Below are 15095 nucleotides of genomic sequence, written 5' to 3'. Positions count from 1 at the left end.
GGGAAGGGAAGGGAAGGGAAGGGAAGGGAAGGGAAGGGAAGGGAAGGAAAGGAAAGGAAAAATGGAGGTTTTCGTGGCCACAGAGACTGTTGACTTTCTCACGTCTTTGCTTGGATTATTTGTTTACTGATTTGCTCTCCGATATTCTGGAGCAACTCATATGCAAAGAGAAACAAAGGGCAACCAGGGAGCTCGTGCTATGGAGGACTTTGTGGGAAAGGCAGGATAGGATACATCTGGGGGGACAATGAAGGCATGACATGCAGAAGGAAGGTGTTTCAGAGGGGGAAAGACTGGCAGAAGTGTGGAGGCACAGAGCATAGAAGCAAAACTGTTAGGAGGAGAGGCCCAAGGTTTCTCTGGGATGCACTCTGCAGTGTGAGCCCAGGACTGTGTCCAGAATATCTGCCTACTTCTCCCTGGGCATCTCATAGTGGCTGCTGCCAGAACTGCCTCGAGGGACACTCACATCTCCTTCCTACGTTACGGTGTCAGACCTGTCCTGAGACTGGCAGACACTGATGGGCTCTGGAAGCAGAAACTGATCTATCCCTAGGGAGCGGGGACATGATTTGGGGCAGTGCTTTTCAATTTCTGCTCAGCCCAGGAACTCTTTGTTCAAATGAAACCTTATCTAGAAGTCTAGGATATCAGGCGGATAAGCGAGGAGCCCATCAGCCCAGGCTGAGGTAGGGAGGTCTGCTCCCCACTCCCAACATCAGCCCTTGGGAAGGAAGCTCAGATTGAAAATCACTGATTGAGGAAGTCCTTGGGCTTGATAATCAGGGTCCTGGCAAGAAGAGTCTTCCCTTAGAGTCTTTACTCTTTCCAAGACAAACTACAGCCTTGCCCAACTTCACACCCCACCATCCCTATGTTATGGCTAGCCCTACCAAACCCGTTTAGCCAGTAAGCCTAACAGCTCTCTTGTCTTTTAAACATCTGAGAAATGTTCATCCCCACCACCATAAGGAAGTACAAACCATCCCAAGACTCCTGTTCACCAATCACATTGATAAAGTCTGACCAACAAGGGGTTTTTGAAAAGGACGAGGGAAGCCATGGATGATGGCACGTGGCTATACTGTCACACCTGAGAGATGCAAACAGAAGGATCAGAAGTTGAAACCAAAATTAACTCCACAGTGAGTTAAAGATCAACCTGGGCTATAGTAAATTCAAGGCCAGCCTGGGCAACATGAAACCATACCAAAAAAACCCCCTAAAACCAAAATAATAAATAAACTTAAATTAATGACAACAAAAGGCAAGGGTTGGGGCACTGAGTGAGGAAGACAAATGGGCTCTCCTACAGGTCACCCTTGGGAGTCAAACTGGCCCGAATACAATCGTCAGAGGGCACTTCAGCTTAACAGATCAAGACTTTGTTTCTATTTATTCATGTTTATGAATTAATTAATTAGCCATGTGAGGGTGCGCTAGTGCCCCAGTGTGCATGTGAAAGTCAGAGGACAACTTTCAAGAGTCAGTTCTCTCCTTCTACCACATGGGTCACAGGGATTGAGGTCAGAGCCTCAGGCTTGGTGGCAAGTGCCCTTACCTGCTGAGCCACACAGCTTGTCGCTAGATGAACTTTAGAACCTCAGCTGGGTGTGGTAGTGAATGTCTGTAATCCCAGAATTTGAGAGACCAAGGAGGACTATCATAAGTTTGAGCTTGAGGCAGCCTAGACTACACTAGAGATCTCTAGCCAAGCCTGAGCTACAGTATTGTCAAAAATATCTAAAATAAACACATAAAGGTACTAAAAAGAAAAAAATTTTAAAAGGCTAACCTGAACTGCTTAGCAATTCTGAGAGAGGGAATAAAATCAGAAGAGATAGAGAGAGAGGGTCATGGCTTAATCAGTAAATGGCTTGCCATGCAGGAACAAGGATCTCCATCAACCATGGAAAACCAGGGCCAGCAGCAGTCTGTGCCCCTGATGCCAGCACTGCTCAGGTAGAGACAGACAGATGGATTCTTGGGATGCCTATCCAGACAGCTAACTAATCAGTGAGCTCCACATTTACCTAGAGACCCTGTCTCAAAAAAATAAGGTGGAAAAGAGACTGAGAAAGACGGCAATGTCTGGTCTCAACCTGAGTACCTGCACGCACAAGTGTATACACGCACATTCGTACACGTACACACACACACAACACACACACACAAGTCACAAGTTCAGTCCCTGGCACTTCACAACAAGAATAAACAAAAATAAAGAGCTAGGACAGTGGCACACACCTTTAATCCCAGTACCCAGGGGACAGAGGCAGGTGGATTCCTGTGAATTCAAAGCCAACCTGGTCTACATAAGAAGTTTCAAGCTAGCCAGGCAACACAGGGAGACCTTACCTTAAAAAGTAAAATCAAGCTGGGCACTTAATTCCCAGCACTTGGGAGGCAGAGGCAGGTGGATCTCTAAATTCAAGGCCAGCCTGGTCTACATAGTGAGTTCTAAGACAGTCAAAGCTAGAGAAACTTTGTTTTGAAAAAAAAAAAAAAAGAATTTAATTAATAAAAATTAAAGGTTATTATTATTATTATTTTTTGAGACAGGGTTCCTCTGTGTAGCCCTGGCTGTCCTGGAACCCACTCTGTAGACCAGGCTGGCCTCGAACTCAGAAAACCACCTGCCTCTGCCTCCCAAATGCTGGGATTAAAGGCGTGCGCCACCACCGCCCGGCAAAGGTTATTATTTTACTCTAAATATCTACTTCTAAGAGTCTACTCTTACAGGTAACAGTCTTTTGTCTTGAAGTGAGGGGTGAGGTCTGTGTAGCCCTAGCTGATCCGAAACTTCTGACAATTCTCCTGCCTTGGCCTTCTGATTGCTGAGATTATGGACACGTACCACCATGCCTGATTTTTAGCATCTATAAAATTATACCATCATTTACAGTATCAGAGAATGTGGAAAAAAAAATTAAATGCCCACAGTAGAAAGCTTACTAAACTGTCTCAAAAAAAAACGAAAAGAAAAAAAAAAAAAAGAAAGCTTACTAAACAAATTGCCCTCATCCAACAAAATATTCTGGCTCCATGAAAAAAGGCAAGATAACATTTAAATGGAAAGGTATGCAAACACTATTGTTAAAAGATTGATGCTAGGGCCAGCAAGATGGCTCAATGGGTAAACCTGCTTGTCACCCAAGTCTGGCAACTTGCATCCCATGCCCTGTACCCAGACGTACTGGTTACTGTTAACTGTCAACTTGACACAACCTAGAATCCTATGAAGAGAATCTGAATGAGGATTATCCAGATCAGACTGGCCTGCAGACATGTCTGTGAGGGACAGTCTTGACTGTTAGCTGATGTAGGGAGTTCTGGCTCACTGTGACCTCTCTGCTCCTCACTGTGGATGTGATGTGTGGAACATGGGTTCCTGCTTGACTTACCGCAATGATGGACTAGAACCTGGAAGTGTAGGCTGGATTAACCCTTCCCTTGCCTATGTGCCTTCTGGTCAGGGTGCCTTAGGATACTATCAGAAATGAAACAAGAGAACCCCATAAAGCTGGGAGGAAAGAACAAATGACATGAAGCTGTCCCTGACCTGCACACGAGCATGGTGGTACGCATGCGCCGGCATACAGTTTGTGCGCGCCCACACACAATAATAAAAAGTTTTTAATTTAAGGGGTAGCGTGGGAGCAACAAGATGGCTCAGCAAGTAAAGATGCTTGCTTGCCAAGCCTGACAATCTAAATTCAATTCCCAGAACCCACATGGTGGAAGGTGAGAATCGACTCCTGCAAGCTGTCCTCTAATCACCACACATGGGCCCACGCATGTAACTGCGCGCACACAGAGACACACAAATAATGTAATAAAAAAAAAGAATGAGGTGGGGGGGTCCTCGATCTTAGAGGAAAAGGGAAGGGAGGACGGAGAGGTGGGAACAGCAACTGGGATGCAAATTGGAATTTTTCTTTTTTTTGTTTAAAAAAAAAAGGACAAAGGGAAAAAAAGAATGAAGTAATGAGTTCAGGCTGGAGAGATGGCTCAACTGTTAAAAGCACTGACTGCTCTTCAGGGCTCCATTCCCAGCACCACGTGGCTATTCACAACCTTCTGTAATCCTGTTCCACAGGGACCCAACGTCCTATTCTGAACTCTTTGGGCACCAAATGCACATGGTGTATACATAGATATGCAGGTGAAACATTGGTAACACATTAAAAAAAAAATCTCTTTAAAAAAAAATCTCAAAGACTAAAGAGCAATATTATGTGTGCATACAAATTTTTAACTAAAGGCTCAGTGATTCCTGCTTGCTGAATTTTCTAGATAGTCTTGACATCACAAAATACAGTAAGCCTCTTTCCCGTGGCCTACATAGAACCAGGTAGGTTCCTCTTTGTGGAACCTCTACTAACTGACTAGCCCAAGCAGTATGTCTGACTTATGGCCTGATCCTAGCCTGTTCTGTACGATGTACCAGACAGGCCAGGCTGGTTTCCTGGTGGACTGGAAGTTCCTGCTCTGCTCAGACTGGCTTCTGCATCATCCCTCCATCTGTGTACACCCAGCTGTGCTGCCTTGTTTTTGGTTGTAAGTTTCCCACCCTCAGCCCCTGAATCTCTACCTCTCTCTTTTTTCCTGCTGAGAATTTAACCCAGGGCCTTGAGAATTGAGCAAACACTCTACCACTGAACTAGAACTCCTTTTTTGAGACATGGTCTCACTCTGAGGCTCTGACATTCACTAGGTAGACCAGACTATCTTTGAACTCAGAGTTCTAGGATTAAAGGCATGCACCACCACACCCTGCCAACCTTTATTCTTTTGAAATGGAATCTCACTATAAGGCTCACACTAATTTTAAACTCACCACGTAGCCCAGGCTGCCCCCGACCCTAAGCTCCTCCTACGTCTGCCACCCAATGCTCAGATGCTGGGATTTTAGGCATGTGCCACCACATCCGCTAGCTATGCTAACTTTCTATAGGCACTCTTATGATAGCTGGTGAAGTATTTTAAGTATTGTTCTGTGCCCAATGGGGCCTGACCACACTGGCCTTGCTTCCTTCCTCCTCAACAAAGCTCTACGGAGCACCTACTAGCTGTCTGGCAGCACGTCCCATGTTGCCCAACATGCTTTACGTTTGTTTAGCCTCACATTATCACGACCTCTCTCTACCAAGAAATTCTACCTTCCTAAGAAATTCAGCTGCTGCATCTCTAAGACACAGTGATGCTTCTGCTGAAGACCAATAACCACCGTAACCACCGTAATCACTGTCAGATTTAGTCTTCCATCTTTTTTCCAGTCATCTTCCCTAGTCAGCTTTAAAAAAAAAAAAAAGAATTATTTGTTTATTTTATGTCTATGAATACATTTGTTGCTCTTTTCAGACACACCAGAACAGGGCACTGGAACCTATTACAGATGGTTGTGAGCCACCATGTGGTTACTGGGAACTGAACTCAGGACCTCTGGAAGAGCAGTCAATGCTCTTAACTGCTGAGCCATCTCTCCAGCTCCCTAGTTAGCTTTTTAAGTTAACTTTTCAAGCAGACAGCTTATGCACCAGTACTTCCCAGCTCCTCTCCCCTCCTGAAGAAGCCATTCTCCCAGTGAGTCCTGAGACTAAGTCTGAGAGTACTCTTACACACAAGTATGTAAAGAGCTAGGTTTGACAGAGCTTTGTGGTCACTAAAGGGTAGGAACTGTCATCTTCAACGAACCCTATAGTAGTTGGCTCCAAGCATTTAACAAGCATTGAACTCTCTAGCTGACTGCCTGAGATGTCCACATAACACAGACAGGTGTGGGGAATGGAAAGGACATGACAAAGGGATAAATCATAGGCAGAGAAGCCAAGGATTAAGTTAGGGCTTCCATCAGACCACATCCAACCACCTTCTTCAGGCATCCAGAGAGCTCTCTAGGCCTCTCTGCCCAACCCCTCACACACCTTTTTTGGAGAGAAGACACCCACAGTACCACCATCCTCCCGGACAGCCACGCCCATCTCAGCCAGCAATGCTTCTCTGCGAGCAAGGGAAAGGCAAATGTCAACCTTATCATTGCCACCCATGATCTTTCCCTGCAAAGGTGTCAGCTGTCCCCCTGGTCCCGCATACCTCTCCATTCTCAGAGCTTCTGTCTTACGAAGCTTCTCCTCCCAGGTCTCATTTAGCTCAGCTATAATCTTCTCTGTCTCCTGGAGGCATTAGGACGGACAGAAAGCCAAGGTCAGGCCCAACACACACCTCAGAGACCACCGTACACCTGAGAGTCCTTCCTCCACTTCAGCCTTGGTTTTGGAGAAAGAAGTTGAAGCAGCGCCCAGACTGCCGCCCTTGCCAGTTCTAGCTCCCCTTCCCACCTGCAGCCTCTCCATGGCCTCCTCAGGCCCAATCTGGGGCTCGGCACCGGGTGAGAATGAGGGCTCCAGCTCTCCATTATGTGGAGGAGGAGATGAGGGTGAAGCTGGGGCAGGGGGAGATGATGCAGCGGGCAGAACACCTCCAGGACTCCCCTCTTCCACCTTTAGACCTGGAAGGGAGAAAGGGAGAAGAGGCTAAGACAGAACTGATCAGAGACAAGGCCAAGAGAGTCACAGAGAACTGCAGAGGACATCTGGGCAACTTGCCACCAGGGAGATGGCCCTCCTAAGCGTTGATGACAGCAGCTGAGACCCCAAGGAGGGAGAGCCTCACTCTTGCCTGAGGTCAAGCTGCCGGTTGGTTCTACCACCAGGAAGCTCTTAGCTGGGTTGGGCTGAAGACGTCCTGCATCATGTGACCCTAGGTTTTTTAGTTCTGCTCCTAGGATAAGATGCCATACACTTTTCCTTCAGCAAGACACCTCATCCACCTCATCTCCTTCTCGTCCCTAGAAGACTCTCATTCTCCCTCCGGTGCCTCTCCGCACTCTAGCCGAGGCGCAACGGACAGTGACACTGAACACAGAGTGAGAGCTTAATCCAGTTAATATGGACTATGTATCTTCCCACATGGACATTAATTCCTTTTTTTTTTTTTTTTTTTGGCTTTTTCGAGACAGGGTTTCTCTGTGTAGCCTTGGCTGTCCTGGAACTCACTCTGTAGACCAGGCTAGCCTCGAACTCTTGAACTCAGAAATCCGCCTGCCTCTGCCTCCCAAGTGCTGGGATTAAAGGCGTGCACCACCACCGCCCGGCTCCTTTTTTTTTTTTTTGATAGTTTTTGCTTTGTTTTGTTTTAAAATATGGAATTATTTTAAATAATTAAAATATGTTAAAAATACGGAATGCTGCATGAATCCGAGTGTCATCCTTGCGCAGGGGCCATGCTAATCTCTGCATCGTTCCAATTTTGGTATTTGTGCTGCCCAAGTGAGCACATGACCATTAATTCTTACCAGTGAGGCTGAGCGCTACACTTAAAGACCACCCTGTCGGTGACTATTAAGCTATAGTTAATTAAAACACTTTGTTTGCAGGCACGGGGACAAATGCCTATAATCCTAACACTTGGAAGTCTGAGGCAAGAATATAGTGGGTGTGTGGTAACCTTGACTACATGAGACCTTGTCTCAAAACAACCTATAATTCCAGCACTTTACAGCCCATGATAGGAGGGACTACAGCAGCAGCAGTTCTCAACCTGTGGGCCGTGACCCCTTTGGAGGTGTGTGATATCAGATATCCTGTATATCAAGTCTTCACATTCTGATTCATAACAGTAGAAGAGTTACAGTTATCAAGTAGAATGAAATAATTCTATGGCTGGGGGATCACTACAACACAAGGAACTGTATTAAAGGGCCACAGCATCAGGAAGGTTGAGAACCTCTAAACTACAGAAGGCTCAAGACTTTATAAGTGAGACTCAAAACCAAAACAAAGAAAGAAAAGAAAAACTTGTTATTGTACGAGAATTTCTCTAAGACACATACCCTGCAGTGTCTTCTAAATTTCTATGTGAATCATACACCCATGACTTGCTATATATTCCTTGTGCCTGCCATTTTATTAGTTCCAAAAGCCTGTCTTAAGTCTTCCTGAGAAACTAAATCTGTCCCAGATCCAGAATTTCAAAAGATATAAGTGCCTTCTCCAAATATGTGTCCACGTCACTGAACACACAAAGAGTTTAGTGGAGAATGGACCTTCACACACTCCAGGACTGGGTAAAGGGAAAGAGAGAGAGACAGGGTGAGCAAACTTCTCACAAGACTTTTCAGCAAGAGGACAGTGAGTGTGTGCAGCCCTACCTCCTAGAGCAGAGGCTGAAAGTCCCTGAGCCATCAGCAGCTCCCGCAACCGGGCCACCTCCTCCTGCAGCTCCCGGATAAGCCGGGCATTGGGGTCCTCATTGATGACGGCATTGCATCGGATCTGCTTGGTGCGGTCTGCATACCTGGGCAAGGAAGGGTCAAGAGATGAAGGCAGGCCCAGGAGAACCTTGCCATCTACTGTTTTCCTGTTCCCTCCCAGATCTCAAGACATTGTGACAGGGCTAGAGGCTCTCCCTCCTGGCACCCTTGCTCTGCTACCAAAGCTGAAACCCCACCTGAGAGTGCTGAGTGTCTCCTCGTAATTGATGTCAGCAGGACTCAGGGCTGCAATCATTGCTGTGCGCGAGTTCCCACCTACGAATGGAAAGGATGGGAAAACTACAGGTGAGCTGGAGCCTAAGAAGTCATATTGGATTGGGTGAGCTAGGACTCGGGAGGTGGAAGCCGGAGGACAGAGGTCAGGGCTAGCCTGGGATACCTGTCTCAAATTGATTAACTATATTTAATAAACAAACAAATAAAGTCAGATTATTAAATAAAGCAAGAGTCTCCCAGTACAAAGGTCTGAGAGGCCAACGTCTGAAGTAGGCTAAAGTTGAGAATCGTGGAGCCAATCATGAAATCCAGAAATGCAGGGAAAGGTGAGGTCAGGGGGCTGCCAGGCGTCTGTGAGCACTCAAAGGCCTGGGGGAGGAAGATGAACTCAGCAGTATTTAGGGTCGGGGTAAACAGGTCAGGGAGGCCTCTGGTTTAGCAGTGTGTAGCTATGACATCAGCATAGGTAACTTCCTTGTAGCATGGGGGGAGGAACGGTGGGACAACACTGACTACATTAAAGATCCTAAAGGTGGCAAAAGATTCTGTCAGATGGGATGATGGCAGGACTGGCAAAGAGTGGAAGGCACTCCTCACCCAAATTCTCCTTGAGCAGCCAGGTAAGCACTGAGTCTCTATAAGGGATGAAATCCGACTTCCGCTTCTTTGATTGCTGAGGGATAAAAGGGGATGGTAATCAGGGTGAGTCAGTCCAAACCTTCTCTTCCTGAGACTATTCTCTTCCCAACCCTCAGGGCTTACCAGATCTGCCAGGGCTGAGATCACCTTCCCAAGAGTGGTCAGGGACTTATTGATGTTGGCACCTTCCTGAGAAAGGACAGGAATGTGGAATTGAGACCTTCCCCTATCAATCAGATTCATGTGCCCTCTGCTTGGCCAGCAAGGGTCCTAGGGGACAATCAGCATCCTCCCTCCCCACAGCCCCTAAGGCTTCAATCCTCACCTTTAGACGCATCCCCCGGGCCCCGGAGGAGTCAGCCCGCTCGCTCCCGGCAAGGTCCACCAAGCTGATCTTACTGACCTGGAGTCGGAGAAAGAAGCAGGCTGTGGCTGGGGTGGGTAGGGGATGGGAAGGTAAATTAGGGGAATGGCCAGCGGAAATCTGGGTGTTTAGCACAGGCTAGAGAAACTCAGGGGGAGACAAAGGAAAACAGCTGACACGAGAGTGAGGAACTGGTCACTGATCCATGTCTTCATTTATTCACTTACAAATATTTATAGGCTCACTATGTTCCACAACGTGGGACACAGTGGGACTGGAATCTTGCCCTGAGAACCTTTAAGGACAAGCAAGCGAACAGGTTATACCACACTATCTGGCAGGATGGTAGAGGGGACTGTGGAAGCCCTGAGGAGGCGCCACCTGAGGGGCAGGGAATGCACAAGCCCCTTTCATCACCTTACAGTCCCCAGGTTCCCATTTGAGAGACAGCACTACCTTTTCTGAATCCAGGCCAGTAAGCTGGTCATGGGAGCGCTGGGTAAAGACAATAGTAAAGACAGCATGGGAGCGGCTGCTGGTCTCGTTCATGTTGGTGGCAGCCACAGTTCTGGAGTTGAAAGGAAGTCAGAGGCTTTCATACCCTCCACCTCACAATTCTGCCTCTCTTCCTTCCCATTCCCAGGTAAGCCCGCCTCACCTTGCCTTATTTCCACAGTCCATGAGGTCAGCGATGTCTGCATAGGAAGTCACAGCCAATTTAGACAAGTCTTGCACGTACGGGCCCAGAATCGGGTGCTCCCGGACCCGCAGAGAGCCCCGACTCTTGGGGTTCAAGAGGTCTCGTACTCGCTCGCAATAGATCTCCATATAGCTCACCTGAGCGGGAGAAGCAGGTAGGAAGCGAGGGAGCCATTAGCGACGCCACTGGAGAAACTAACTCTAAGCTCTACTGGACAGGACAAAGTTAACTGCAACTCAGATATACCAAGCATGGTGCTAAGACTGAAAATGCCGGCCCAGTGATTTTCCCACCAACCCTGGGACGTGAGTCTAATCATTAGCATCCCATAGAGGACATACATACTCAGGAGCTACAAGCTGAAATCACTGCCTAAAGTCATACGTTAGTCACCAGCAGACACAGAATGAGGTCCCAGGCTGACTCCAGAGACAGACCTCAGTCTTAATCACTGTTTCCTTCAGTCTTGCCCAGGAGCACGAGGCTTCCTGCCTGCCTGTACCAAAACCGGGGCTTACCTCCACAGAGTAGGAAAGCTGAGCACTCTGATTCACATTAACTCGAGAGAAGAGGTCCTCGCAGAGCTGGAAGGGGACACAGAAAACCTCCTGGTCAGGGCATCCCTGCAGCTCCCAGTCCCAGGCCACTCCTTGTCCCAAATGACACTTGCCACAGCCCCAAGGGAGTAGTCAGTTCCATTTCATAGATAGGAAAACAATCTCTCAAATTTCACATATGCTTAGAGTCACAAGCTAGTATTCATCACACTAGGATGCAAACCCATGTATCCTGTACAGTCGTCTATGTGCAAGGCCACCATAGTTCATAGCCACAGAGAATTATGAACACCTCTCAGTTATTCACAACTACGGTTAACACCGTCTGCAATATGGAAGTCCATAGGGGGAATGTACCAAAACCACTATAAACCAAAGTAAAACAGTAGTGAGCAATAAAGCCATGGCTCCTCTAATGTTAACTCCTTGGCTCTTTTCATGGAGCCTTGCTGTCCCGGTGGGTGCAAAGCCTCTCTCTCAAAAGGGCCCTGGGTATTAGGTTGCAGCCAAGCCTTGTATCCCATCACATTTCCAGTCACAAACAGCCCCAGATAGCCAGCTCGTGGCTTATAATCCTCCTTCCCCTGTTGCAACTGAAGATGTTCCTCCCCTGGCTGCCCAGTTATGTCCCAGCATGTACCTGAGGCACAATGCCCTGCTGCCCCGGTTCCTGCCGCCCCATCATGGTGTAGGACTTCCCAGCCCCTGTCTGCCCATAGGCAAAGATGCAGACATTGTAGCCTTCAAAGGCGTGGAGCAGCATCTCCTCTCCTATGTCTCGATACACCTGCTGCTGAGATGCGAACTGCGGATCCTCCACCTGGGTGAAATGAGGGCAGGAGCCCTGGATGAGTTCGTGTCTATGGCCGAAACATCCTGACTGCTCTGCTTGCCCAAAGGTCCTGTGTGCCCTCACCCTGACTACATCATTCTTATCACCCCCAAGGTTGTGCTCCAGCCTGATGCTGCTCCTGATCACCTGGACAGACCGCATGTTTCCTTTCTAGGTCCTAAACACAACTCAGAAGTACTCACTCCACCCAGAGGTACTTCTCCTCCTGATCCATTCTCCTGGATATTTGTATTTCCCAGCAATACCCGCTACTTCTCAGGACCCAAACCCCGTTTCCTATGGCTAAACTCTTTCTCTAGCCCCAACCACCTCACCGAAGTATGTGACCAGTAAGAGTAGTCGAAGGTGAAGCTTTTGGGGGCATCCTTGCTCTGTTTGGGATTAATGATAGCTGAGAAAACAAAGAAAGAAAAGCCAAAGTCAAACACTCTCAACTTTTGCCCACTTTCCCATAAGCCCTGAGGATTCAAGATCCCACTCCCCACTTCTGTCCTATCTCATTTCTTCCCTTTAATAATCCCTACCCCCTCCAGCCACCAAAGCTAATTTTGGCTTCACAGGACACGCCCCCACTGAGCTGCCTCCCTGGATTGGGCAATGGAGGGCTGCTGGCCAACATTCCCCCTCCTAGGGACAGGAACATGGAAAGGCCAGTCTGCCCCCCCTCACAGCTAGCACATGCTCTATGCCCAGCATGGCCTTCCTCCCGGGACAGGCCAGCAGGCCTGGCCTCCCCTCTGATGCCCCAGCCAGGCCTCTGGATTCACTCACAGGTGGTGTTGCCCTGCATGCTGACCACACACTTGGCATCCCGGCTGGTCTCACGGGCATTAAAGGGCCGAACCCTCACTGCCACTTTCACGGAGGCACCAGCCATAGCTTCAGAATCTCCTGCCCTCCTCAGCTGGAGGACAGAAAAAAAGGGGTGGTCAAAGGCACTGGGAAAACTCGACACTGCCTCCTGCTTCTGGAGCCCGTGTCTCCACACTCCATCCCAGAGATATACCCATCCCCTCAGTTCCTGCTCTTTTGGCCCTACTCCCAAACACCTTTCCCAAAAATATTCCTGCCTCTCTCTCCCCAACCAGACCCCAGTTTGCAGGGACTTGGGCTATCACCCCAGAGTTACCTGGTGTCCTGGCCCCAGATCAGCGGGGCTGTATCAGTTCTGGCTGCCACCGGCCCTCGTATGGGAAGCCCCATCCTACACTTGGGACCTGGCCACACCAGCAGGGCTGTAAGGGAAACCCTGATTGTGGGGGAAGAGTAGTCAGGAGGCACCTGTAGCTCCAAAGGTCTGTCTGGGGTTCTGTGTTTAGAGGGAAAGGGAGAGGGATGTGTTAGGAAAGTTAAGGATAAGCTGCCCCTCTGGAGTGGCTGAATGCAATGTGAATCCAAGGGCAGAGACAGTGATATTTTTATTCCTAGTCACTTGCAAGTGTAGTGAGCGTTCAGATAGAGAGGCAGAGAGAGAAGGAAACACAGATTGGACAGAGGGTGATTCAGAGTGAAGAACACATGGGCAGAGATGCTGAGGGTGGCAGGAAGGGAAGAGAAGGGACAGAAAGTTACAGACACCAAGAAAATGAGAGGACTCAGACAAGAGACAAGATCGAGGTCAGGCTATAAAGAATGACAGAAGAAAAGGAAGGAGAGACAGAGAGATATTGAAAAGACGGGGAGAGAGGGCTCTGGGGCCAAAGCACAAACTGGAAACCCAGAAGACAGGTAAGAGGAGACAAAACCCCCAATCATAAAACCCAAATCTGTAATTCTTCTCCGGAGTCCACAATTCTCACACAGAGCTGACAACCCTCACATGAGGCAGGGGCCACTACTGACAGGCAAAGTCCAAGGGCTACAGGAACAGCCTGTAACAAGGATCCACAGGGCCTGCTTGTAATCCCCAAACCCCTTGCCCAGCCCCCAGTACTTCCTCCTCAGGATCCAGGACAATGGGCAGGGGAGGGTGGGGTCATCCTGTATGCATAATATCAACCCCCCTAGGACTCCACGCAGAGAGACCCAGAATACCTGTATCTTCAAGGGGGTGGGAAGGACTGTGCACAAGGAGGGGGGCTTCCTGAAAGGAAAGCCAAGGAAACAGGTTGGTCCTAAACCCAACCTGGGGCTAGTGCTATGGCGTCCACTAGCCTGGGGAAAGTGCCAGGCTACAGCGTAGGAATGTGGGTGATCCGGGTGCCCACACCCTGGGAGGAGAGTCTAAGCAACCCACGCCCACGGATAGCAGGGTGAAGACTTAAAAAAAAAAAAAAAGAGTTCAACGATGCTGCATTCCCACCTGTAGCTCCCAAAGACCGCCAATTTCTGTCATGCTAGATTGGGCCTCACCTCACCAGCCTTCCTAAGCAGAGCAAGGGAGGGCTGAAGGGGCTGATTTATCCCACCACAGGAAGGGAGTAAACGAAATCCCAGAGACTGGCTCAGGAAGAATAGCCCTGACCCCCAAAACCCTGACTAAAGGAGGGAAGGACACCAGGGTGGACAGGCAAATGTGACTCGTCCGAAGCTAAGAAAACAAGGAATTGGATGGCAAGAATAGGGTATAGCGGGGTAAAGAAATAGGGAGTAGGTGCACAGACTGCAGGTACTGTTTTAAGGGAGCACTGGGGAGGAGGCCGCGGCTAGGGTGGGGCCGACCGACCCGAAAGAGAGTCTGGGGTCACCTGCACCTTGCCCACTGGCAGGTCTCCAACAGGCCCCCGCCTGTCCTCCCTGGGCGGCCATGAGTTCCCCCGGTCCTCCAGTCTAGCCAACCGACGGCTGCCCGGGGCCTGGCACGTCTCTGCGCCTCCGCGAGATAAATAGCACATGATCCGAGCTCTCCCGCCTAGCCCGCCCGGCCGGGTCCTGCAATCGGGACCTCGGAACCCCGGCTCCCCGCCCCACAACACATTCCTCCGCGGGCGTCCCCTCCCTGCCCCCCACCGGCTCTCACCTCGTCGCGGCAGGACTCCCGGCGGAGAGCAAAGGGACAAACTTTCTGGGATGCCTAAGACCCGCGAGGGAGAGACCGGGGGCCAGTTCGGGGCTGCCCCCGCCCCTCGCCGGGTCCCCGGGCGACGGGCGGCGGATCGCGCCCCGGGGGCGGCAGCAGAAGCGGCGCCAGCGGCCGGCGCCCGCCCGGGCAGCGCGAGCTGGGGCGGGAGCGAGGGGCGGGGGACGGACGGACGGGCGCGCGCGCGGACGGACAGGCGGGCACGCGCTGTCCCAGGAAAGGAGCCACCCGGGCCACTCTAGTTAAAGGGGCAGTACACTCTGACAGTAGGGCTCACCGGGCAGAGACAAGGAAACTGACTTGTGGACACTCAGGGAAAGCAAATTACCAGAACGTGGGAAAACTAGCGCTCCTGAGGAGCCGAGAAAGGTGGGGGCGGACCCTGGAGGGGACTTAGGTCGGAGCCGCGCAC

At 49.8% G+C, this 15095-nt stretch overlaps 1 protein-coding gene and 1 non-coding gene across 2 annotated transcripts in view; both read right to left on the bottom strand.

The window, feature by feature from the left end:
- The window catches only part of Kif1c (kinesin family member 1C), a 29779-nt gene extending 15015 nt beyond the window's left edge, over positions 1–14764 (bottom strand). Inside the window, exons 1-16 of the mRNA XM_028785906.1 lie at positions 14624–14764; positions 12794–12973; positions 12436–12568; positions 11979–12055; positions 11452–11631; positions 10773–10838; positions 10213–10391; positions 10011–10122; positions 9516–9593; positions 9314–9379; positions 9149–9224; positions 8512–8590; positions 8213–8358; positions 6342–6511; positions 6097–6176; positions 5928–6003 (exon numbers count right to left, since the gene is read on the bottom strand). Coding sequence (XP_028641739.1) covers positions 5928–6003; positions 6097–6176; positions 6342–6511; positions 8213–8358; positions 8512–8590; positions 9149–9224; positions 9314–9379; positions 9516–9593; positions 10011–10122; positions 10213–10391; positions 10773–10838; positions 11452–11631; positions 11979–12055; positions 12436–12541 — 1491 coding nt within the window. The 5' untranslated portion in view covers positions 12542–12568; positions 12794–12973; positions 14624–14764. The remainder of the gene's footprint in view (positions 1–5927; positions 6004–6096; positions 6177–6341; positions 6512–8212; positions 8359–8511; positions 8591–9148; positions 9225–9313; positions 9380–9515; positions 9594–10010; positions 10123–10212; positions 10392–10772; positions 10839–11451; positions 11632–11978; positions 12056–12435; positions 12569–12793; positions 12974–14623) is intronic.
- LOC114637704 lies at positions 7236–7339 on the bottom strand. Its single transcript, XR_003713777.1, has one exon. It is a non-coding gene; the product is annotated as a U6 spliceosomal RNA (small nuclear RNA).
- Positions 14765–15095: the final 331 nt, after the last annotated feature.

Source organism: Grammomys surdaster, unplaced genomic scaffold, assembly GCF_004785775.1.
Source record: "Grammomys surdaster isolate TR1022 unplaced genomic scaffold, NIH_TR_1.0 125368, whole genome shotgun sequence".
Taxonomy (NCBI): domain Eukaryota; kingdom Metazoa; phylum Chordata; class Mammalia; order Rodentia; family Muridae; genus Grammomys; species Grammomys surdaster.
This window is presented reverse-complemented; position numbering and strand designations above follow the sequence as displayed.